The sequence below is a fragment of the Pteropus alecto genome, unplaced genomic scaffold (genome assembly GCF_000325575.1).
Source record: "Pteropus alecto unplaced genomic scaffold, ASM32557v1 scaffold98, whole genome shotgun sequence".
Classification (NCBI taxonomy): Eukaryota; Metazoa; Chordata; class Mammalia; order Chiroptera; family Pteropodidae; genus Pteropus; species Pteropus alecto.
Window position 1 is genome coordinate 19,828,432 of NW_006443570.1, and position 26,908 is coordinate 19,855,339.

Consider the following 26,908-nt stretch of genomic DNA (forward strand, 5'->3'; position numbering starts at 1 on the left):
GTCATCAGTATTTGACAGTCACCTGCTGACTCTTGCTAAGGGTCGGATTCCACTCCCACTGAATCCTACACTTTGGAAATCTTTCCTTCCCTCCACATCTTAGCCCAAACCCACACTCAGCAAAAAGGGAGGGGAGAATCTACAGTTTGACCATTGAACGACACAAGTTTGAAATGCACAGGCCCACTTAGATATTTTCAACATTGTATTTCCTTATGATTTTAACATTTTCTTCTAGCTTTATTATGAATATGGTATATAATACATACACAAAATATGTTGATTGACTTTATGGGTAAGGCTTCTGGTCAACAGACTAGTGGCTAAAATTTTTAAGAGTCAAGTGAGACTGTGCTGGGAGCGGGAGAGGGGGGTTGGCGCCCCTAATCCCTAGAGTTGTTCAAGGGCCAACTGTAAATAGCTTTTGGATCTCCCCTCTGCAGACAGAAACAGGTAAAGTTCTCCAATATTCAACCCATGAGATTCAAATCACCAAGAAAGCTGTTTTTCATGTTACAGATTATAGCAATTATTACCTCCACCTGTCAAAGGCCCTTGGAAATTCCCAAATGTTGGCAATGGAAGGGGAGGGAGGGAAATTTAGTCTCAATTTGGCTTATTAGCAAATCGGATCTGCATTTTTCAATGACTGATGGCAGTACATTTCAGGCCTCCATGAAGGAGGCAAACCATACTCACCTGTCAAATCCCACCAAGGCCCTAGCTGTCCTGCCTATGAAGAACCCAGCCAGTTGGGTACCTCCTCAGGGACTGACTGGTCAACTTCATGCCTTATGGAACCCACAGCATCTGGTCTGTGATAATACATTGGGAGGTCTTCTGAGTAATGAATACTCTAGGGCCTCCCCCTCTTAAAAATGAGGAATTTCTTCTAATAAATGATACATTAAGAAACCATTATAAGAAAAATCACCCCAAACATTGACACCATTAAACGAATAGGACAAGATCAAAAGGTGAGTTTTTTCTTTTTACTGGTTTATAATAATCTTAAAAACCCCATCACACCCATAAACCACCACAGGTGAGAAGATGAGGGAGATGGAGAATGAATGCTACAGTATGTGAACAGCTTGGGAATTTCAGTATTCCCTAGGGGCAGTGTGGGATGGAGGCAGGGAATGTGGCTAGGAGGCCCTGGTTTGGACCCTTATTGCTGGTTGGGGGTTGGCTGTGGCAGAGCGGGTAGGGGCTCAGGGTGAACTAGGGAACATCTCACACCAAAGGCGAGGGTAGTTGGGGGTGGAGGTGGGGGTCACAGTACATTTTCCATGCAGATTAGGGGTGGGAGAGCTTCAGAGACTTGCACCCCTACACAGGAAGAGATGGGTTTGAGGTTTGATTTAAAGCCCCCAAGTTGGTGTCTGGTCCAATTTCCTAAAATGGCAGCTCACCTTTCAGGGAGAGACATTGGAAAAAATTACAGCAAAAATATCTGGTTTGGAGATCAAGCAAGGGATAGGGGGAGACAGTGGTGTTCTTTCAATTTAACTCAGAAAAGCAAGAACTGGAAGGGGGCCCTGGGTGAGATGGCCAACACCTTGGGAGAAGGCATTGCACCAGAAGCTACAGGTGCTCCTGAGGGCTCAGGGACAGGGAGGTACCAGTGTTCACAAAAGGCAGGAAAACAACTGGGAACAATAAATTAGGACTTCATGTTGCTATCATTTGGCATAACACAATCAGGCTTTTTTTTTTTTTTTCCTTTTTAAATATAAGGCAACTTGCCAACACATAATTTAAAAACTGGTCTTCAGTCACATTGCTTCAGATCACTAGAGAATTTCTGGCTAAAGAACAGTAGATAGTATAGTAAACAAAACCCAGAATTTTAAATAAGAACATCAGCTCACATTCCCCAGAGACAAGAGGAAAGGTAAGGGCTTATTTGGTTTAAAAAAAAAAAAAAAAAGGCAGAGCCCAACTACGCCTCTTTAACAGAAGGGTGCAAATAATTACAAAACATAATCTAAGTTTTAAAAGTTACAGAAGTTTTAAATTTCTAGCCAAGTAATTGTCAATAGGGAATGAGACGTGTTAAGCATGGAGTGGGTATGCACCAAAAATGGGCAAGGGGCAGGATGGGCTGTTTCCAAGGTAGGCCCATCTCTGGCTGTTAGAACCATGCTTATTTGGTAAAGGAAGAATTCAAAGAGCTTAAGGCTTTGTGTTTTTCCTTCTTTCTTCATCAAACTGAGGGGCTGTGAAGAGGTGACTAGAGGGTGAATGTACCTGTGGGGCCACTCACACACAATGCTACTCAAACCCACACTACATTCATACAGAAACATGACATTTAAAATTACAGTGTAGAGCAATATGCTTAGCCAGTGTAGAGAGAATCAAATTTTTTTTTTTTTTTTTTTTGGTGTTTTTAACTCCAATGTGATCATTCCTTACCTAATTCCTCAAGTAAGATCAGTTTGTTTCACTTACTTTTTTTTGAGGGAGGTAGGGGATGAGGGCAGCAGGTGAGTTAGGAGAGAGGTAACAGAGAAAGGGATCTCGGGTATCCTGGATGGTCACTGCATTTCTCTAGGTCTGGAAGAGGGAGTCAGAAACCAAGATACAAACACAAAGACAGATTATTTCCCCCCAAGTCTCAAGGCTATGGCCAAGTACCTGCAGGATGCCCTTGAGAAGTGTGGCAAAGACAAGTATACTGGCTCTTGGATAAATGTAGATGTAAAACAAAGCTTTGAGGAATGGAGAAAGGCAGGGAGGAGATGAAGACTGCTCAGTTTTGATTTGAGGTCTTTGGGTGAATAAGGAATTACCTTCCAGGGCACTAGAGAAGTCTGGCTTCTTAGTCCCAGAGTGAGACAGACAGGCAGGGAGAGGCCTAGCTTAGGGGACTGGGCACCTACACCTATCTCACCTAAGGACCTTCCATTAGCTCACACCTGAGTTCTAAGGGAAACAGGCAGAGCAGGAAAAGCCAGGAGACGGCTGGTGGGAAATGCTGAGTGGGGGAAAGATGGGACATAATGGTGGGACTATAAGGTAGGGCAACAGCAGAGAGAAAAGCCTGGGGTTGGGATTAGGTCCTAACATAACCCCAAAGCTGCTGGGCTGGTGGCGGAGAGGATGAGGGCATAGAGGATCCCCTTCTGTCCTCAATTAGATCCCACCAAATTCCCTTTCTTAGACAGCTAATGATCACATTGGAGCAGTAAAACTTTGAAACTATCCAATTATTCAAAAGAAAGACTAAATCTAGGAAGGTGATGTGTAGCTTGTAGAGGGCACCGGGACTACCTATCTATACCCAGGGTGCTGAATATGAAGACTTCGACTATCTGTGGGATCAGGGGCTCGGTTGCCAGGGGCTCGGTGGGCCTTGCTCAGCATAGCCAAGCTCTGTTCTCGGAAGCAGGCCTGCTGGAAATCCCCACTTAGGTAATCCACCGTTTGCATCAAGCTGTTTTGGCTTGCCACTGGACCGCCCCCGGTCCCTGCTCGGTAGTGGGCCCCAGCAGCCGCTGCACAGTCGAGGGGTGCACCCGTGGGCTGCCCGCCGTGGAACGGCATGGTGAGGTCTTGAGACCCCGAGCTGTCGCTATTGGGAGTGGGCAAAATGTTGTTCCACAGGGGTTGGAAGTAGTGACCATTGGGGTAGGCCAGTGGGGCTGCCAGGCCGTTGACTGGAGGGGATGGGGTTGGCTTTTCCAGAGGTGGCTTCAGATGGAACGACTGTGCCAGGCAGAGTTCCTGCGGGTAGGGAGGGGCCTTGCCCACAAAGCCAGGCCCTGCCAACTCACGTCCTGCCCCATGTTTGCCTGTCAGGCCGGGGGCTGGTGTCCCACCAGCCTCACTGCACATCTGTTGTAGGTGGGCCAGCTGGTGCTGGTTCCAGGCGACTGGCTTGAGGTCGCTAGGGTAGCCAGTGGGGGCTCGAGAGATGCCCGTGGGTAGGTTGACAGGGCCTGTGGCAGGCAATGCGGCTGCAGCCACATGCGTGTGCTCCATGGGATTGACCACACATGAAGGCATTGGTGTGGGGACGCTGTGGGTCGACACCCGGGTGCTTGCATTGATGAGCAGACTGCGACTAATGGGGCTGGGGTTGGCGATCTGGCCCTCACACACTGAGGTAGTGCTGATGCCTGCCCTCGTCTGGCAAAACTGGTTGATCTGGTGCACGATGCTGCTCAGGTCCGGGGGCTGGCTGTGCTGCAGGGTGGCCGCCATTGAAAGGGGGATAGTTGAGGTAGACACGGTCACATTCGGGGGGGCATCTGAGTCTGGCATCTTCCGGCCTCCATGCAGCAAGGGGTTGGGGGGGTGCTGGAGACCTTGGTGAGACAGGGCCTGAGGGTGGACCAAGCCTTGGGTTTGGGTCATGGGCTGAGGGTGGCCCAGGCCCTGAGGCTGCTGGAGGCTCTGAGGGTGGGACAGTGCCTGGGGTGGCGGGATACCCTGAGGGTGCTGCAGCGTCTGGGGAGGGGCGTGGGCCAGGGTCTGTGCATGCTGCAGGGCCTGCTGGCGGGCCAGAGCCTGGGCCTGGGGATGGGCTAAAGTGCTGGGTGCCACAGTGGCATAGGGTGCCACTGGGGGGTTCATGATGGCCTCAGGGAGCAACCGGGCTCGGGTGCCGTCAAAGTCCTTGAGTATGCTTTTGGCTGGCACTTTGACAATGGCAAGCAGGCCTGCCTTGGTGGCAGCCTGAGTCGGGTAGGGACTGTAGCGCTGGGCTGATGTGTCGAGGCCGTTCACAGTACGACGAACGTGTTTCCGCTGGGGAACCTTCACACTGTTGGGGAAGATTTTTATAGTCAGTGGGTTGTTTGCGACCTTCTTAGCATACGCGTCCAATTCGGCTGGGGTGGGATAGTGAGCAGTTCTCATTTTCTGTGTAGTGTCCCCTAGAGAGAGAGAAGGGGAAGGAGAGCAAAGAAGGAGAGGGAGCTCATCAGTGCCAAGCCAATCAGCCCTTCTAGATTCCCTTTTTGAGGCACTATGGTGGAGGACGTGGGGAGCTAGCTAAGTTGTCATCCCTAGTCTTCAGTTGCAGACCCAGCCTCAGCCCTCAAGATAACAGCACTGCTAACTTTTAGTCAGTGCTTACAATGGGCCAGACCTTGGGCTAAGTGATAGGTTATCTCAATGAATACTTACTGATGCTTTAGAAAGCAGGTACTAGCATAACTCCCTTTTTACAAATGAGGGCATTAAAGACTGGAATAGCAGAGCAACTTTCAAAAGTCCTGTATCTTGCAGAGCCAGACGTTGGCAAATTCTCACAGAGGTAACTCTCTTATATGGAACTCTGAGTTCCTACCAGCCTATGCTTGCCTGGGGGTTGAAAGTTCTAAGCAGAGTTGCTTGTCAGGGCCCTCTGTGGCCACTCAGTCCCTTCTCCAGGACACCTGGGGGTTAAGAGAACACCCAGAATGACTACTCTTCACTCTGCAGCAGCGAGGCATCAGCTTTTTCTTTGGCCTTGGCAGCTGGGGCACCATGCCCACTGGGTGGGCATCCTGGCACAGTGGACAGGATGCTTCTTTTTTAGGAGCAGAGTTAAGCTGCCAACATCCCTCCCCCATGCCTATGTCACAAGTTCACACTTGTTTACAGCTTACTCTCAGCCTGACTGGGTGTAGATCAAAAGGCTTTATTTATTTCCTTGTGGGGGGTTACAATAATGACAGGGCAGCAGGGAGGGAATTTGAGAAGAAAGGACTCAGAGAATCTTTAAGTCCTGAGAGCCAAAAATAGTCTATATTCGGCCCTTGTCAGCTGTTACTTTCCAAAATGAAAGAGGAAAAACCTGCCTTCCTTTGGAGACTACGGAAATACCCATTCAATGCGCCTCATTAATGTTAACAGTCTCTTTGTTCCCATCTCCAGTTGCCTCCCATCAGGGGGCTCCAGCGGATGTTGTGCTTCTAGTCAAAAAGGAAAAGGTTCTGAGAACAAGAGCTCTTTAAGGATGCTAGGCTTCTGCAAGGGGTCTCTGCTCTGATATTCCACTCTCTGAGAAAGGGTCTCCCCTGAGTATACACAGAAGGTGCTCAATAAAGGCTTGCTGAGTGAGTTAAGTACACAGACTGCCCAAAGCAGAAAGAAAGGGGCTTGGCTGGGAGCCTAGGCTCAGCTAGCTGACTCCCTCTCTACGTCCTCCCCTTGCTGGAGGCAGTCATACAGACCAGGGACTAAGCTGACTGAATGCCCAGCTTGTGGCTTCAGCTGGCTTGGCTCAAGGAGATCCCATTCAGAGTCATGTCACTGGGCATCAACTGGAATAGAAGTGGGCTAGTGAGTGTGCTAGAAGGAAGAGGGCATAGCTGCCATCCTTTGGTGACACTGCTGGTTAGCTGGCAGCAGCAAGTGCTTAGAAACTGCTCTTGGAAATAGAAAATGAAAGCTCGAGTCTAGGAGGGGTAGAGAGATTTGGGCCCACACTAAACCAGGTAGAATTTAGCAAAAAGGGTACGGAAAGGAAAAATTTGTGCCTCCAAATACTGGCACAATGCCTTGAACTTAGCAGGCATGCCAACATATTTAAGGGTCTGCTTTATTTATGAGTACAGAATAAATGCTCTACCCATAAATGAAATGTCTATAAGATGACTAATTTGGAGAAGATCTTAAAAGGATGCATGTGATGGTGACAATTGAGGGTAAAGGCAGAGAGGCCCGAAAATCTTTCCCACCTACTAGGTAGTAACCAACTGATGAGGGGATTCAAAGATCTGAGAGCAAAGTCTGAGTTCTGCTGCTTTTTATAAGCCACTGTCCCTGAATGGGCTTCAATCTCCATAAAGTGGGGCCATTTTCTGACCAAGTTCTTATATTTTCCTGAATAAGAAAGTCTGGAATTACTGAGAGATAGTCCTTAAACTCATGGCACCAGAATTACAATAGAAGCTGCCCTGGTCAGCCACTGTACTTAGGTGTCTGACTGGTCAAAATCATGACACTCCTAGTTCAGTGCCTTATCCAGAGCAGACATGTAGTAAATACTCGGTAAGTGCCATCAGTATAGGTACTGCCTGACTGAACAAGTGGGGCTGAGGAATGGGAGTCCAAAGCCGCTAGGTTTTAGTTCAGACAGGCATTAAAAGCTTGGGCTTTCCTCGATGTTGGTGGGCTTCTCCCCTTGAAGGCCAAGTAAGAGAGAGAGATAGAGTAGCTGCTGAATAATTTATTGTTCCTTGTTCCAAGTCAGTACCAACTCTCAGGTTGTTTTTTTCCTAAGAAAGCATAAGCAGAAGGGATCTTGGCCTCATTCAGAAGTAGAAATGGGACACTTGTACTGATTAGTTCTTTTTGTCTTGCCTCCACTGATGTTGACTGAGGGTATTCAAATAAAGGAATCAGAATCAAAGCGAAGTACGGGTAGGGAGGGTGGACACAGGCTATAATATCTTCATCAAGGAAGAATCTCATGGATGAGATGAGTATATTGGATAAGAGGCCACACTGTGGGAATACAGCCACCCACTTCACATACCAGAACTACAGCCCAACCCTTAAAAAAAGCGAAGTTTTTTCTCAATACTTTCTTATCTCAGTCTCTACACAGGCAACCTGGAGCTTTTCTTTCTTCTAAAACATCTCCCCCTGAGTGCACAGCTACTATAGATACCACAGCTTTGTAAGAAACTTATTTAAATATTTGGTACCAGTGGTGTCATTAATCAAGACATAAGGCAGTGTAAAGAATAGGAAATCTATGGTTAGAAAAAAAAAGAGATCGATTCAAGCACTGGCTTTATTATCTGACTACCCAGAGTCTCAGTCATTCCTCATTTATAAACATGGATGATACCTGCTGTCCTACCACATAGAATTACTTAGATCAAGAGAGTTAATGAATGGGAAGAAGCTCTGTGGACAGAAACAAAGACTCGATATTTACTATTCAAGGACAGCAGGTTTGGCTGGGTCTGCCCACAGACAGGACAAAGCGACCTGACCAAAGAAGTCCCAACTGTAGAACTGCCTGAACTTGAGTCTGAGTTAAAAGTAGCAGAAAGTACTGTTCCGGGGGGTGGGGTGAGGGAGAGAATCTCCCTGAATTCAGGCTTCCCTGCAGGGACCTCCCCGTGTATCCCATTTTGAAGGTCAGAAGACACGGGTGGCATATGCACCAGGAACCTATAAATTTATAGGTGAGGAGGCACAGACTGTGTGTTTCTAATGCAGGCTTTGGAGTCTGACCTGAGTATGATTTCTAGCATAGTCACCTGAACTGTAATGTGATGTTGGCAAGTGGTAAATACTCTGTACCTCATCTTTAAAAGAAAGATAAGTGAGTCTCCCATATAGAATTACTGAATAATGAATAATAACATAGGTAAAAATACTCAAGATAGTGCCTGGCACATAGTAAGCACTCAACAGATGTTAACTAATATTTCTGATGTGAGTTTATCCAGCGTTTGGGCCAATTCACTATTTCCAGGCCCTGCCACTAGAGGGCAGATAGGCATACAAAGCAGCAGCACAAAATAATTTTGCTATTTCTCCCAGGCCCAAAACTCTATAAGAGGTCAAAGTTGTTGTCTAAAAAATGATTTGAGAAAAAAGTACCTTTAGTCATTTCAGCCATTCACCCAGAAATATTTACTGAGCCACTATGACATACCTGACCATGAGCTGAGGATATAGGAGCAAAGGCTTGGGGTTTTAATGAAGAAAAAATGTTCAAAAACACATTTTCTGAGGAATTGAGAGAAGATGAGTCAGAGGAAAACAAATTTTCAAGTACAGAGTTCCAAAATGGCTGAGGACTCTCAAAGCAAGTGACATAATGGAATATATAATTTAGAAAAGTTCTAAGGAGGGTATCTACCTAACCTTTACTGTGGTCCTCTACCAAGTAAAGGACCCACCCCAAGCCAAGTTGTTCTTTAATACGGCCTGCCCTATAGCAAATTACATATCTAGGATAGGAAGTGCATTATATCTTCTTACGCACACAGAAAAAGAAGGGGAGAAGAGAAAATCCTGTGATTCTGTACATATGGCAGCACAAATCTGGAGAAAAGTGATTAGCCAGGTGACTTAGGCCAAGAAGCCACATATCCCATCTCCTGACCCCTGATCCATCTCTCCTGTCTTGAGCCGACTCTTACAATACAAAGCACAGTAAGCTGTAAACATATGTACCCCATCCCTAACCCACCAGATACCAAGCTCTGTGTTTCTAGCAACTTATAAGACCCTTCTGAGGATGGGGTCAGGGGAAGGCTAAAGTCACGAAACTGGTTTTAAGGTCTCTATAATAGATGATAGGTTTGGGCTTTGAGCAGCTCTTCAGCTGCTGGTTCCCAAAAGAGATAGTTCATGCTCCATCTCACCTTAACTATAAATGTTTAACACTAACAGTTATAAGTCTCATGATAGGATTTTTTTTCCCATCATACATTTTGGGATAGGAGAGAAGAAAGCAAGCTTAAAAACATCAATAGGATTTCTCCTCTGCAAAAGTGTGTTTAGTTAAGAATAGCAACAAGAAGCGTCCAAAGGGATTCAAATACATTGTCCTCCAATGGACAAGTGAACCTGAAACCAGGAAAGAAGGATATCTTAATTCTCGAATATAGATTGGGGACAGTAGTTGGCAGAGGCTATTTAGGGGATGCTTTGCAGAGAAGGAAGTGGAGATCCAAAGTTAGCGCCTAAGATAAAGCTGCCAATTTACCAAATGGCTCATCCTTGATTATCACATATCTGGGTGAAGCTGTCAGAGTTAAAGCATCCAGAAGACAGAGAGTGCCACTCTTTTGTCATCCTCTTGTATGCTTCCAAGTATACACCCTCTCTATTGTGTCCCTGGAAGCCCAGAACCAGTCACAGTGCAATTAGCATTGCAGATTTGGGTGGCCAGGGAGCACATACAACATCATCACCCAGTTATCATTTATTAAAAGAAAGGCTGGGGGAAAAGCTGGTACAGTAGAACCTGCCTATTGTGTCAGGCAGATGCAGAAGGAAGACTGTCACCTTCAGCTCTGTCATTACGCAAGCTGGATTTATTGGCCAAATCCTGGAACTAGCCAGGCTCTGACTCTTACTCTCCCTCAAAGAAAAGTCAAGAGGCTAGATCATTAACTTCTGAAGATGATCTCAGAGAAAAGTTTTTTATTGGAACACAGTCACACACATTTGTTTACATATTGTCTACAGCTGCCCTTGCCCTAGAACAGCAGAGCTGAGTAGAAGCAACAGAGACCATATGGCCCTTTACAGAAAAAATTGGCCAAACCCTGTTATAAAAGACTCAGTTAAGCTGCTAAAGCACCTTCTCTATTAAAGGGTAAGCCTAGATGCCTCACTGATTTCCCCTTTTTGCTCTGAAAGGAAGGTCTATTCCAAATTTAGGGCCATTTTGACACTTGAAGATACTGTACATGGTAATGAGCCAGGAATAGAATCTTTTCCTTGCACATCATGCAGTGCAAGGATAGAAGGTAGAAATCTGGGAAAGTATGAAGTATAAAACCCCAGTTCTAGCCAGTTTAAGACGTGACTCTAATAGACAGTTCTGAAAGCTCAATCTTGTGGGAAGTATATTAGCAGGAATACACCCAGAGATACTGAGAAAGTTCACTCCCCACCCCTCTGAAGGTGAAAGCTTCTTTACTTGCTGTGAACTGAGGTCACTGGCTCAGAAGACAGACAGCTAAGCCATGGCAGAGAGTGCTCAGAGAGTTCAAAACAACAGAACAGTGTAAATAGTTTGCTTTAGAGATATAGTAAGTACTTTGGGCTGTGTTTTCATTCAATCCTTCATGGGGATTCAAACTGAGAAACTCTTTTTTGAAGGGTGAGATATATATATACACACATACATATATATACATACATTCGTATATATGTATATAATATATATTACATATATATATTACATAGATATAATATCGTAAAACTCGTTATAGCTTTGTTGCTGAACAAACAGCTATCAGCAACATTTAAAATTAAGATGCTATACATACTGGGAAATTCTAGTATTTTAGAGAACCTCTCTGACCGAGAAGTGTCTCATATTGCTGACAAGTTTTTGCAACTGCTTTCTTCTGTTTGTGCTGCAGAATATCTTGGAGATACAAAAGTTCACAGCCAGTGTACCTCAGATGTGCCTCTACAGTAACCCAAATGTAAGGAGAAGATAAAGTATCACATTCTTCCACAGTACTCACATTTCTGAAGTCCAGTGTTCATCTGCGTGTGAGAAAGAAGCTGAAAGGACAGGTCACCTGGCCCTGGTAGACAGGCTAGCATGGCAGACCAGCATCAACACAACATGGGGCAGTCACTCACACTGTAATGAACAAAAAAACAAGGTCATGGAACATAATAGGAACTCGCTCAAGGAAGATACCAGGGATATCTGATAAGAGCAGCACAGGAGCAAGTTTAGATAGATAAGCAATTTAATTAACAGCATGTTGGTGGAAAATATAACTATGTCTTTATCTGTAGAAATAATTTGCCCCCAACTATTACTATGGGTAAAATGATATTTCACTCAGCACAGATGAGTAGGTGGAGAAAATAAAAACTGGAAAATACCTATCCATACGATAAAATGGAAAACATAGATACATCTGTAAGGTCTTTTATGCTCACAAGCTCTAAATGCACTCACTTGGCATTTGCATTTCCTATAGATTGCCTCTCCCTATCACTGGCTTTTGAACAGGCCCATCAGGCTGCTGGATAAATGGCATCCTGACTCTCATCTGTGCCCCAGCTAAGGCAGGAACAGAAAGGACAGAGCACATTCTAAGGTGAAGGGAAATAATGATTTCTCCCTGAAAATAGACCAGTGTTCCTGAAAAGAGCTGGGCCTCAAAGGGCCATCCTCAGTCGATTTACAGGGCTGGTGGGGAGCCAGGGCACGTAGGCATTTCCAGAGGCAACATGGTATACAAGTTGTAAAGGCACCTAAAATTTGACTTGTGACTCCAGTAACCTGAACTCACTTTTAAAAGAAAGGAGCAAAGCATCCTAGGAGACACAATTAACTACTGTTAAATCAAATGTTGTTTGTAAGTTTTTGGGGATTCACCTTTCCTATCATACAATTAGAACTCCTGAATCTCTACCCCTTCCCCGCCTCCCACTCCCCCCAAAAAGTTGTATAAAGCTGTATTGCTCCCAGGGGAAATAAAGGAAGTGGCAGGCTGCCAGCAGTCCTCTTTGGGCAGGCGATCCTGACATTATGTCAAATGGCATGGGTTCATCAGTGTTGTCTACCAACAAGATGTACACAGCCAGCAAGCAGACATTGAGGTGGCCTTTTATAGGGAAGGAAACCTTATCAGCAATGCCAAGCTCTCTGTATATCAAAGACCAAGCTTTTCTCAAACAAGTATAATGTATTAAAACACCTGAAATTCCTTTCTCATACTGTAAAATCCAGAAATCAAGGTGGCATAATAAGGCTTTAGATCACAACAAAAGAGGAATGGGGGGAAAGCTCAAATGTTAAAGACCACAAAACCTCTTTCTTTCTCTTAAAGAGCTTTCTCAGGTATGTGACACCGTCTTGTCATGATGAGTATCAGAGAGCTCCAGCTTGCAAGGCCAGGTAGCTGAAAAGATACTTTGTAAGAGAGGCTGCTCAAACTGTGTTTAAGATAGCAACTGTAGAAAGAACTGAAGATTGAATGCCTCAATGAGAACAGAGCCGCCCAAGAGTTCTGGCACAGATTCAGTCTTCTTAGTCTCTAGTGGGTGGGTTAACAGAATGAACACAGTGTGCCAACTCCAGTGCCTGAAAAAATAAAAAGTCTTCTGCTGGAGTCCAATGACTGAGGTACTGCTTAGAATCTCATCCCTTGTGAATGCTGATCTCTATTTAATAACCTCTCCCCTATGGTCCTATAACTGAGGGCAAACTCCAAAGAAAGGAAGAGGATTAACAAATACTGGAGCCTAATATTGTGAAATGGGCTGTCTGATGGGCTTTAGTGATGTTTTCTTAATTAGGTCTCCCAACCTTTTCTGGAGATAGGTAATAATTTAATTTGTCATCTCGTCATCTTTAGCCTGGATTACTACAGTAGTCTTCTAAATGGTTTCTCTGTTCCACCTTTGCCCCTCACCCAATCTATTCTCCACACAGCAGCCAGAGTAATTTATTTTTTTTTAATTGGAAATCATATCAGCTCAAAAATCTCCAATGACTTACCATCTCACTTAGAATAAAATACAAAATCCTATCATGGCCCACAAGGCCTTCCATACTCTGTTATTACTACCTCTCTGACCTCATCTTCTAACTGCCCCCCCACCCCCACCCCTCATGCTGACTCTACTAGCCACAGCAGCCTGTCTTGCAGCTCTCCCAAAATGCTGAGCATACTCCCACCTCCAGGCCTGTACTTCATCTCAATAACTGAGATACTGTGATGAAGGAAGTACAAAGAACACATTCACTCAGCTATCTTGCAGATAAATTCTCTCCCTGTACTTTTTGGAAGGAACCAATCTATGAACGATCACTGTAATCTCTGATATACCTATTAAATCTTGATGCCTGCAACCAAGGAGAAATGAGTAGCAGGTGTGGATCCTAAGAACTCACCATAAAATACTGCCCCTCAACCCACAACTCTGGCTTTTCTTTTCTTTTCTTTTTTTTAAACTCTGGTTTCAATAGAAGATCAGGAAAGAATTAAACCAGCTAAACTGTGGCAAAGCCATTAAAGGATTTACTGACAGTGAACAAAGGAGAAAAAATAAAAGATGAACACTGTAAAGACTCCAGAAAGTCAATTTTCAGTTTCGGCAGGAGGGAGTGAATGGGTAATAAAGAAACCAGAGCTTGGAGCCCTCCATGATTACGTCCCCAACAAGACTCACACAGAAAGTCTAAAATACTCTTGAGCTCTCACTGGCATCATTTGGGCTAAGATTACAGCCCCTAATTTGTGACCCTTTCTTTAAAAGTTCAGGGATCTATTTGCCATCCTTTCCAAAAGACTGTCTCCTATACTAAGGAAGTCTTCAAGCTACTTGCCCAGTTTCACTAAAGCAGAGTCGAGAATCAGACTCTGCTAGGGTGGGGAAGGCCTAAAGTGGCCAGGTCACGAGGATTGTGACGAAACACGAAGGAAGTACCTTTCTTCCACAACCCATTGTAGAAAGCAGGGATGCACAGGATAAAAGCACTCCTCTGGGGGCCTGGCAGCTCAGCACAGGCCTTTTATTTAAAAAATTCAAACCACCCACACGTTTTGATTACCATCTGGTTTCTCTTAAACGTAAAGTCCAATATAATTTTATAGCTGATATTTCTGGAAGCACAATTAGACCCAGAAATCATCACTAGCAACTACCTTCTAAAAGGGCCTCAACATTCAAGTCCTGACTTCTGAGCAGAATCAAGTAGTGACCTGGAGCTCAAGCCAAGTGAACTGCAGACACTGTGGAGAAAGGAAAAAAGATCTCCTTGGCAGAGCCTCCTTGTGAACTCTTGGCCAGTTTTCCTTTCACCAGCTGCTCCCTAAGCAGGGGGACTACCATATCACGTGAACACAGAACCGAGGTGTTCAAACTCTCCTGGGACATTCACACAAGTGCCAGCATTTCCCAGACTACCTCTAATTAAGGGACAAAACCCTTGTCCCCACTGGGAAAACTGGAAGGTACTTTCATCTATGCTCCTCCCCCCACTTCAGAAGACTGACAGGTTTTATTAGAGTTGTGACCTTACATAATGTTTTCTTGAGTGGCACCTCATAAAGAACCATCTCTGCCTTAGGGTAGGCCTGTGTTGTGTTTGTACTGCTTGTCTCTGCTTATGCTAAGACCACTGAAGGGGAAGGAAATGAGGAAGAGGAATACTCTTCTTCGTATGTTTTTTTGTTGGGAAAACTGGGGGAAAGAAGATAAAGTGCTGGTAAAGGAATTTTTACTTGAGGGGGTGGTGGTGAAGTGATCTAGAGCCATCACTTCTTAGCAGTCTCACTACCCACAATCTATGCCTTCTAGTACTTTTTTGCCAATTCTCTCTCCTGCTTTCCAAACCCTACCTTCAAAAAGAACCCCCGCAAAGGGTGACTAGCCCAATTTCTGATTCATGCTATGGTTCAAAAATTTAAATCTGCCATTTATAAACTTTAATTAAAAGTGAAATTATGAGCAGTGCCATCTCTAAGACCCCTGGTAAAGAAAGAAAATGTTATACCCCTTGTTATTTGACTCCACTGTATAAAATACATCCAACAGTAAAAATCTTGTGTACATGCATCTTAAGAGAATCTGATTAACAATGAGAAACTGCATTAATAAAAGGCTTGCCTGCATCCACCCTCCACTGCACCCCTCCAAACCCTCTGGCGGGCATGCCCGCACGGACCCCACAATCACCCCTGCCCCGCTTCCCTCTCGGCCTGGGCATCTCCTCACCCCGACCCTGTACACAGAGGACGAACAGAAAAAAAAGTCATCACTGTTTCTGATTACACCTTCTTATCCATAAGCTAAAAGACTACTTTTAGTTAAGAGGGAAAAAAGTCTTATCTTACTGCTCCCTGCTCCTTTACTCCTGAAGTCCCAGAAATTAAGTTAAAAACTAAGGGAAACATCAAAATACTGCGCTGAGGGAAAGAAACAGGGCCAAAGATGGCAAAAATTACATGTTTATCAAATCGGACTACAAAATCAGTCATCTTTATGGTCTGTTACAATGAAATCATCTATTCAACAGGTAATTTTGTCAGTTCAGGTAACTGTGAACTTCCAACTAAAGTGCACTTTTCACTACTTACCCAACCTGAATAAAGTTCAGCCATTGATCAAAGACATCCTTCTTCTCTATTTTTAACCCAATAGGGGGCCTAAAAGTCACTTGAAATTGTGACCTCACAACTCTAGGCTGGGGGAAAGACCAAGAGAGAAAGATGGATGTTCAGGATGATCATTCTGGAACTTTGTTGAAAGCCCAGAACTATCTCCACGTACCAGAATATACGAGGCTTGGGTTTAGAAACATTATCTCAAACTACTCTTTAGAAACTATCACAAGTCTTCTTCCTATCCTGTTTCCCATCCCCACCATGGTCCCTAAAGGTATTTTCTCTGCCAGTGCTTTCTTCAACAAGGATGCTCTTTTCTGGATCCCCTTATTGCTTTACTCATCTATGATCCAGTGCTTTCTCTTGAATTTGTTACTCAGGTACCAGGAAAGTATTCTACCTGGACATTCTAACCTTTTAGTGTGAGCTTCTTAAGATCAGAGCCTGTCTTTTATTTTTCCTTCCAAGTTACTGTGTCAGGAACAACATTATTCACACAATAAATGTTTAATAAATATTACTGGCCCATTTTCCTGAAGAATAGCAGATACTTTAATTCTAGGCTTTGGAACTTATCCTTGAAAAACATGGGTAATACAAGTGCCAACAAGTGTCTGTGCATGTGTGTGCTTAGATACCTCTCAGAGTGAGAAGCCAGATGAAATTAAAAGAAAGAAAGAAAAAGCCCGGGTACCACTTTTGCACTGCCTTGAAAAGTCACTTGTCATCTGTACTTTAATCCCCTTGAAGTGCAAGTCAGTGTTCCTAAAAATTTTAAATGCATTCTATGTTTATTGCAGGCAGCTAAATCAAAACTTGCAGTTTTTCATTATGGTATGTAATAGGTTTGAGTTCCCAAAGCCCTATTAGGGCTGGATCACTATAACTTAAGCTGAACCAAGGTAGACTGACCTCTGCATTTAACCACATTCATAATCGCAAGCAGAACTGTCAGACGGGTAGAATTTTACCCCTAAGTACCTGAGATTGTGCTCAGTAAGACAATAAGAACAAGAAACCAGAAGAAACCGCTTCCTTGAGATAAGACACAAATATTGGATATCTACCTTTTATAATTTCCTGCAGAACTAGTACTAAATCAGAAAGTTTCAAATTATTATTCAGATGAAATATAATTCAACAAATATGCTACAATTCTGTGGCAATTTTTAATCGTCAAAGTTCTGAGTCCTACACCATCCATGAAAAGTTGCCATGTGAGAGAGAAGCACTGATGTTACACCCACATGAGGATACTGAAGAAACAGAGCCAAACTATTCTTTAGAAAGGAAATCTGCAGAAAAGGTATCAACACGGGGTTAAGTCTCATGCTGTCTATAAAGTCCTTTAACAAGCCAGGCATAGACAAGTATTCATTCCGATAAAAATGGAAAAGGCAGTACCCAAGTGTAGCTTCTGTAATCTTAGAGATCATAGCCACAACACTGAAAAAGAATTTTAAAAATTTAGCAGGCTGTTAAAAAATATTTGCAAGAATGTGTTTAGAGATCAGCTAGACAAGATGCTTATTCATACCCTTTCTCCTCTCAACTACATGAGGTATAACAGAGGCCAGATTCCTTTAGTGACTGACTTCCTTGCCTCAGAATCAACTCATCAAAGAGCAGACCCTTTAAACCAGTCGAGAGTCTGACTTGAAGGCTGAAAGAAATTTAAGGGACTTAAGACCACTTAGACAGCTCACACCATTCTGGGTATACAACAACGTGTTATTCTGAAACAAGTCTAGATGAAAGCGTTTGGGTATGTGTGTGCCTGCATTTCCTGACCTTGGTACAGAGGTGTTTTCCTTTTGTGGTTCTAAAGTGCCTCATCAAACGAAGTTCACTGCTGGGTTTAGAAATTTCAAGAGACATTTATAAACCTTTATTTTTGCTATGTAATGAGTAACACTGATTTACACTGTATAAGAAGGTAGTTTATCAAAACTGCAGAAAATGCCTAAATGAAATTTTGAACAGATGCTGAAAAGTTATGAATGGAAGCAGTGAGAGAGGCTCCACAGCAATATCTGAACACACGCAAGGGGAATGAAGACATGACTCCTTCCATCAGTCAGCTGGAGAAATATAAGCAACTACTAAATATATAAAGAGTGTAGGGAGGTGAACACACAATGTAAATATATATTTGCCTTAATGTTAAAATGTACAGCTAAGGGTGGTTCCATAGAGTAGTGTTTAGCATGTCTGCTTTACACGCAGAAGGTCTTGGGTTCAAGCCCCAGTGGAACTACGGTTCATACCCTGGGAGCACCAGGTCCTGGGTATGTGCCATGAGTGCATGGGAGGAGACACCTTGCCTTCAGAGATCCAGTTCTTAAGGGGAGATGGCAACATCCATAGGTCAGGGGTAGAAGGCGGGGTGGGGATTTAAAAAAAAAAAAATGTACAGTGGAAACTTACCGGATTTTGTTAACTAATGTCACCGGAAATAAATAAATAAAATTTCTTTTACAAAAGAGTGCAACTATCTAATAATTAAAGTATAAATTAAGTGAAATGTGGCTTTATATTTTGCTTAAAAATTGACAAACATGTTTTAAAATCTAATACACACTGAGTCAAGGATATAAAGAAGAGTCACTAGAGTGAGATGTTAAATTGATAAGTCTTTCTAGAAGTAAGTGACAATTCAAAAAATAGTCATACTCTGATGTAGTAATTACACTTCTAAAGTCTAACTTGAGGAAACAATCAGAGATGTGAAAAAAGATCCACATATGACTCTCTTCATGGCAGTGCTGTTCATAACTGTGTAAAAACTGGAAATAATCTAAATGTCCAAAAGCAAGGACATAGTTATATAATTATGAGATATTTCATCTAATAAAATTAGCATGAGCTGCCAATTTAAAAAGAAATATTGTTAAGGAATATCTGAAGACAAAAAAATGCTTATAATATACATTATGTAAATATAATAATTTTGTAAAATTTATTATATATACATAAAAACAATGATGTCACTTATAGTTTACCATCAAATGTATTACAGCATTTTGTGGGAATAAATTCTCATTCCTGGACTACAGTAGTTTTCCCCTTATCCATGGGGAGGTTTATTCCAAGACTCCCAATAGATACCTTAAACCAGGCATAATACCAAACCCTAAATATACTATGCTTTTTCCTATTTGCACATCCCTGTGATGAAGTTTAATTTATAAATTAGGCACAGTAAGAGATTAACAATAATAAAAACAGAACAATTATAATCTACTGTAATAAAGTTATGTAATTTGTGGTTTCTCTCAAAATATCTGATAGCTAAGATAGCTACTAAGTAACTAATGGGCAGGTAGTATATACAGAGTAGATACGCTGGACAAAGAGATGATTTCATGTCCTGGGTGGGACGACGCGGGACACTTTGAGATTTCATCATACTAGTCAGAATAGTGCGCAATTTAAAACTTATGAATTGCTCATTTCTGTAATTTCCCATTTAACATTTTCAGACTCCAGTTTACCATGGGTAACTGAAACAGTGGAAAGCAAAACCTTGAGTAAGAAGAGGTGGACTGACTACTGTATCTAGTTTAGGATAACATGCTAATTAGCTCTCATTTCTTGAACATAAAACCAACAGAGCCAAGGAAGTAACCTAGGAAAAAATAAGTGGCAAGGGCAAATCATTTTCAAAAGGGGAAAATTCACATACAGACAATACATTGCACTTTGCAGATATTGTGTTTTTTGCAAATTTAAGGTTTGTGGCAACTGTGCACTGAGTAAGTGTATCGGCACCATTTTTCCAACAGGCTCAGATGGTTGGCCTTTTTCAGCAATAAAATATTTTTAAATTACGGTATGTACTTTTTAAAAAAAGACAATGCTATCGCCCACTTTATAGTCTACAGTATAGTGTAAACATAACTTTTATATGCACTGGGAAACCAAAAAATTCATGCAATTCACTTTTTTAAAAATTATTTATTTATTTACACTCTTCCCCCCCTTTAATTCCCCTCCACACTTCCACCTCTGACCTATTGATGTTGTTGTTTCCCTTTAAAAACTGGATCTCTGAAGGCAGGACGTTGCCGCCCACACGCTCGCAGCATGCACCTGGGGCCCGGCACCCCGGGCGCACTCGGGGGGTCTGGAGCACCCATGCGTATAAAGCAAACATGTTAACCACTACACTATGGAGCCACCCCTGCAATTCACTTTATTGTGATACTTGCTTTACTGTGGTGGTCTGAGACCAAACCCACAATACCGCCAAGGTATGCCTATAAAGATAAATGTCAACTACAGCTCCAATCACCTTAAGAAATCTGGATTAAAAAGAGGCACTATATCAAAGTGGTTAAAACAAGACTCTGGCTTTAAATCCTAGCTCTGGCACTTACTAGCTGTGAGATCTTGGGTTAAGACACTTAATTTCATCTGTAAAATGTACCTACTTCCCAGAATTATTGTGAGAGTTAAATGGGTTTAATAGTAACGTATTCAAGTGTTTAGGATACTAGGGCCTGACATGCATGCAGTGAACATTATTTAAATGATGGCTATTACCACTTTCCTAATTTATCAAAATCCAGGTCACTTTTTATTTTGCCAACAGAACCAAATCACCATCTTACATTTTATAGTTCTTTACATTTTGAAACATGTTTACATACATTATTTCATTTGAAATTTAAGACAATCTTTTAATGTAGATGGAACAAGTTATCACTCCCTTTCTATAGGTTAGGAGACCCAGACTCAGGGATATTAAGTAACTTGTCCAACAGTCTACAGCTGAGACAATGGGACCTCATACTGCATTCTCTGTCTTAACTTCTAGACTTGTGGCTCATTCCATTAGATAAGTATTCTGCAATCTTCAGGCTGAGACCAGCCTTTAAAAAAAAAAAAAGAATTAAATAAATCACAAAGTTAACAGTGAGAATGCTTATTGTTTTATGATTCTGTTTCAATTACCTAAATTACATGTGTGTATTTACTGGGATGAAACCCTTACTGTGGGCACAGACAAAAATGTTTGAAAAACACTGCACTATACCATAGCTGCCTTTTAAGTCAGTTTTTATTGAGCAACTATCATATCCCTCTTCTTATACTTCTCATACAACAAAAACATACAATTCTAAACCATGGTTTTAAGTGTGGATATAACTACAGACTTTCCTATAGATTTCGGGAATTACCTGTCCCAGATCAGCACTTTGTACTATAACTCTTTTATACTTTGCTAGCCTAACATTTGGGAATCAGCTCTTAGTGAAAATCCATTTAAGGTAAACTATAAGCCAGCAGCTGTAACCAAGGTAAGAATGCACTGGGAAAGTAACTACATAAAGGCAAAGAAAAGCTTTAAGTTCATGTGGTCAGACTTTTTTTTTTCTTCAGGGAAAAACTATATGATTCACATGAGTAAACTATATCAGAGAATGATACAAGAAATGATTAAACACAGTTATCGCTCATCCTCAAAATATCCTGGCACAGAAAACTCTTGCCCTCCTATCCTCATGCTCTTCTTTGAATGTGAGAAGTAAACCCTGACTAACTCTGAACCTACTCTTAACCCATACCTCTTCTAGGTCAGTTTCCATTTGGACAGTTGTACTATGAGGGATTTTGGAAGCTAGGCATTATAGAGCTCACCAAGGTCTCTGACAGAAAACATCCCTCTGCTCTCTAAGGGGAAAGGAGCTCACACTTCTTCATTATACATCTACTATATCCACTATATAATCATTTGGTCTATTACCTTCTTAGAACTAGTTCTCTGTACACAATGCTTTCAGCTTACGTACCTTACATTTCTAGTGAAGTTTCAAAAAGGCTAGCAAATTCAGTGCAGGTATGGAATGAAGTTTTACTTTTTACTTAGAGTTAACACACTGACCTTTCCTGTATCTTCTAGGCTGCTGCCTTCCAGGGTTAGTTTGGCAACAGGCAGATTTTAAAGTACTAGTACAAGGCATGACTGATATATTAATAATTCCTGTTCATTTAGGCCCTTCCTTCTCCTTCCACAACCTGAGTAGAGGACCATGAAGAATCCTGATATGTAACAACTTTTGGCTTCTTTAGCCTCAGCAAAGATCAAAATATCTTACCTTGCCATATCACTGAGACTCACTATAACTTGAATGATTATGGCTCTCACTCCAAGGAGTTACTAGGTTTCTGAATGCAGAAGAGCCTCAAAAGAACCCAGGAAGTGAAAGCCTATTGATGTAGAGGAGCACTCCTTCCTCGTACACTCTGCAAACCACAACTAGTTAATGAAATTTGGAATACTGGCTCAATCAACAGGAAGAAGAGAGGGCAGAGACACAGTCCCTGTTAGAAAAATACCTTTATAGCTAAACACCAAGTGAAATAAGATCTGAATTTAGCTTTAGGAAGCTTCCTCATTTCAGAAACTGCCTGTAAAACAAAATAAAAACTAACAAAGTAGTCCTTTAAAGCTCTCTAGGATTCAAAGTACCATAATTCACTCACCAATCAGCAGAATTCTTTTGCTTCCTTCTGTGGTCCTGAGAAATTCCATAATCATTCAATATTGTTATTTACCAGGGTGTGGCTGATTCTAACTAGTCAAATATGTGCCTCATACCATATTTTAAGTCCCACCTAAACAAAGCAACTTAATTCTAGATTACTTTAGCATTGAGAAAATCAGGAAAAATTTATATAAATACATGTTTAACCTTACAGATGTCCAAATGATTTGCCTTCCTTTTATTTTAAACGTATGGCTAACACTACCCAAATTAACATATTGTGGACAGTGGCAGAAAACAAAAGTTCACAACTTTTCTATTCCTGGTACATGCCTCCTTCGCTCAGTGTACTCATTTACTGTCCTAATTTCTACTCGGTAAACTTCTCTCTCTGGGCCTCCCTAACCAACTAAGCGTTATCAGCTTTCACCCAGTTACCTCTGTTAAATAACTGGATTAGAAATAGAAAGTACCCAAACAGAGTGAGGAGGGTATCCGCAAAGGGATGAGGGGTGGGGGCTGGTGTGGGGAGTTAGAACCCAAGTGCAGTGAGGACAGCATCCCCAGAGGGAATGAGGTGACTACTCCCCATCCATAATATTAGTCCCAATAGGGTCCACTCCGATCTTGGCATCTAAATATGAAATTCTCCATTAGCAGGAACAAAGGCTCCTTGGAGAAATGGCTGAGGCAGAGAAAGTACTAGATGAATCTGGTACATCTTACTGTGCAGGAAAGGAAGGAAGTGCTCAAAGAATAATGACATGTCAAAGGACAGAAAAGCCACAGCATACTCAACTGGTAAGGGAAACCCCAGAAAGACTTTAGGTAGTAAAAATTAAGGAGAATAAAGAATGAGTTCATTGAGTGAAGAAGGCAAGTACCAGGAACAGAATTGTAAACTTTTGTTTTCTACCACTGTTTATGTCAGTTTCAGCCAATCCTTTGAAATAAAAGGACAGCAAATCATTTGGGCATCTGTAAGATTAAACATAGAGTTATATAATTTTTTTCCTGGCTTACTGGCAAAATCTAGATAATCCGAACATCAAAACAAAATAATGATAATAACGGATTATATCCTATTGGATAAAAGAGAAAATCACAAGTTCATAATAATATAAATAAACTAATAAATTGAAAGTCTGAAGAGAAATAGAATATTTACATAGGTTCAAAGTATCTCTTCCCCAAATACTTACTAATTTACAAAGAGGAAAAAACGTAAAATTCACACTAGAAATGCCTAGCAGGCACCATCTTAATCAAGTAATCAAGCATTACCAGTAATGGGGCAAATAAGAATTCTGCACCTCTTGAAATTATGCAATGAAGAACACAGCATCAGTCCTGTGATATCCCTGCTGCAGATGCATAACACATTAAACACGAGGAACCATCAGACAATCCTAAACTGAGGAATTTAATAAGATCGAGGTCATGAAAGTCAAAGAAGGCCTGAAGAACTGTTCCACATTGAAGGAAACCAAGAAGACGTAATAAATGCAATGTATGATTCTGAACTGGATCCTTTTTTCAATAAAGGACATTACTGGTACAACTGGCCATATCTGAGGGGGGCTCTGAGAATTATATGATAGTAATATGTTAATGTTAACTTTCTGATTTTGGTACATACATATAATGGAATATTATTCAGCCATAAGAAGAGATGAAATACTATTTGTGACAACATGGATGGACCTTGAGATAATCATGCTAAGCGAAATAAGCCAGACAGAAAAAGCTGAAAAACACATGATATCACTTATATGTGGGATATAAACCTAAAAGCAACAAATGAACAGGGGCCTTAGGAGGTACGGGGGAGGGAGGAGGTAGACAGGGTAAAGGGGGGCAAATATAGGGGGGTAGGGGGAGGGAGAAGTGGGTAAAGGGGATCAAACGTATGGTAGCTGAAGGAAACTGGACTTTGGGTGGTAAACACACAATAAAATATACAGATGTCAAATGATAATGTACACCTGAATATTATATAATTGTATTAACCAATGTTACCCCCAATAAACTTAATGAAAAAAAACCTTTCTGATTTTGATGGTTGTATTGTGGTAATGTTGGAAAATGTCCTTATTTGCAGAAGATAAACACTAAGGTATTTATGGATGATAAAGCATCAGGTCAGCAACTTACTCTCAAGTGATTCATGGAAGAAAAATGTTCTCTGTATTACTGTACTTGCAACTCTTCTATAAAATTGAGTTTCCAGAAATTTTATTAAGAAAAAACAAACAAGGTAGCAATGTTTAAGTATGGAAAGGGGGAGAGGCTGCAGATTAAGAAGAGTTGGAAAGAAAAAAAGAGTGGTTTGGTAACCATTCTCATTTTATCTTAATGCAGGTGACTTACGTCTAAATTGGTGAGTGCCAACATTAGGGTTCTTGCCATCTGGAACAGATTTCCTGTATCTTTCTGCCTCATCAACTTCCAATTTCTTTTCAACACTTATCTGAATAACATTTCCTCCAGTGGCTATACTTCAAATTCTCTCCCGACCTCCCTCTGTTCTGGCAATGCTTCCACTGTGTAGCATTCATGCAACCCTCTTACCCTAAAGATGGAGAGTTTCACCTTTAGAAAAGTTCCAAAAGAAATGTTTATCCTGAAGGAAGTGCTATTAATGACCCTCCTTTCTTCACGCCTAACATTCACTAACATCTCCATCAAGTTAATGTTTTATTAGGAGTTTTTCAAGGCCTTTTCTTCTAAATACACATCCTGAACTTAAGCAAGTGCAATACAAACTCCCCTGTACTCTAAAGGAAAGCTTTATTATATCTTCTAGAGTATAACAGAGTTTTGACATTCTTTCCTCCCATTATACAATAAGTTTCAAATGACATCATAAGCTTTATCTCCAGACTTCCTGAAAAGTGCCAGCTATAACTAGCTTCTCCACTTCACACCAACAGCAGCTGGCAGGCAGGGTCGTGGTTATTCAACAGCAGAAAGGTTTTCAACAATAATCAATGAAGAGCTTCGAAGTAGTATAAAGATGATTATCATTCACCCTTTCCTCCTCTTTCCTATTTAGTACAATCAGAAAAGTTTTAGAGGAAGAACAAGTGTATTATGGCCCTTCCCCAAGTAGGCCAGGAATTTTCTTCCCTTACTTTAAATAAACACTAACAAAATCAGGCTCTTAAAATGCATTGCCATGCTCCTTTGCAACTTATTCCTAACAAAATTTTTATGCAGCTACAACCATGAAGATATCTCAGGAGATTTATCAGCCCTTGGGAAGGATGCCTAGCAACAAGACACTAAGGTGAACAACCAGCAACCGAAATGAAAGCAGCAGCTAATCACCTGGAGATCTAGGAACAGCCCTAGCTGAAATCAACTTCAATCTTTTATATGTTAAGGAGATAAGATTTTGCTTACAATCTCATTTACTTTTCAGGGTAACCGTCAAACAACAATATTGAAGAGAAAGTTTGAAGGGAAACAGCAAAGGAACTTAGTCATCCACAGAGGAAGACAAATTATTTCCCTTCTTCCTATCCCTTCTCCACCTAGCAGGGATTGTTTCCAAAGAGATTACGTAACTGTCTATTAAAATAACATACTAAAATTCCTATAGAGCTAAAGAAATGTGTTCTCAGTGTCCTGATTTTAGAAGTGCCCCAAAAGTTTTCTTTTGTACTTTGAAATGTATTTCAACTGCAAGCAGAAGACTAAAACTGCACCTTGCCAATAACCACAATCTACAATAAGCACATATTTCTGTGAATGACATTTAGTTCCATCTTAGTCTATTCTCCTATGATAAGCAGCAATGAACTCAAGGGTATGATCTCAGAATATAAAAATTCATTAAGGCTGATCCTAAAAAATTCTTTTAAAATATGATCCTACGGAACTCTTCAAAAGGACAATATGTTTTAATTGTAAGATGAACTTTTACAATTCTTTGACCTCCTGTCTAAAAGAGTTCTAGAAAAAGAAATAACTGCAGGGAGGTAGTGAAATGTGTCATTCTGGTTATTAAAATCCATCAAGTTCATACTTCAGCCTTGGGATGACTAGAGCCAAAAAACTGACTTGAAAGTAATTATCATCACAATCTGCAATAAAAGTTAATTGGACATAATTGAACGCCCTAATCGGAGGGAAGCTGCAACTGGCTAAGAGCCCACTCCTCCTGCTCCTTCAATCTGCAAATGAAACTGCTAATGATAATTTGTGGACAAACAAGAAATTGCTCTCATGGTTTCCCCACTGCAAATCATTCAGCAATTCCAGCTAATGCCCAGAATGCTGAGCAAGGAGAAAAATCATTAACTAGTGCTTCCTTTAATAAAGATGAATTTTAACAATAACCAAGCCCATTAAGGCTGAGGGTTGCTGAGAGCTGTTAAAATTCCCCTGGACACCCTAAGTAAGGCAATGTGGCCTGATCTTCATACCCTAGTACTATGCACTAGATGTGCCCTGTGCCACTAGCATGTGGTAGTAAGAAGAGACATTATGCAAGGCCAGGAGCTACAAGTACACTAATAATTTATTTTCTTCTAAGAGAATCCTGGGTAATCTCATTTTTAGACAGACAAATGACATTGCTGATCTGCCTAAATAGCAAAGATTAAATCACTTCTGAATGGACTCTGGAGTTGA

The 26,908-nt window shown here is 41.6% G+C and overlaps 1 protein-coding gene across 4 annotated transcripts in view; it reads right to left on the reverse strand.

The window, feature by feature from the left end:
• Positions 1-977: 977 nt before the first annotated feature.
• The window catches only part of FAM222B (family with sequence similarity 222 member B), a 55,027-nt gene continuing 29,096 nt past the window's right edge, over positions 978-26,908 (reverse strand). For 3 of the 4 annotated variants that reach the window (XM_006925014.3, XM_015599355.2, XM_015599356.2), the window contains exons 2-3: positions 11,172-11,293; positions 978-4,886 (exon numbers count right to left, since the gene is read on the reverse strand). In XM_006925014.3, the coding sequence (XP_006925076.1) occupies positions 3,280-4,886; positions 11,172-11,253 (1,689 nt within the window). In that variant the 5' untranslated portion in view covers positions 11,254-11,293 and the 3' untranslated portion in view covers positions 978-3,279. The remainder of the gene's footprint in view (positions 4,887-11,171; positions 11,294-26,908) is intronic. The other variant, XM_006925015.3, reaches the window with a different exon arrangement.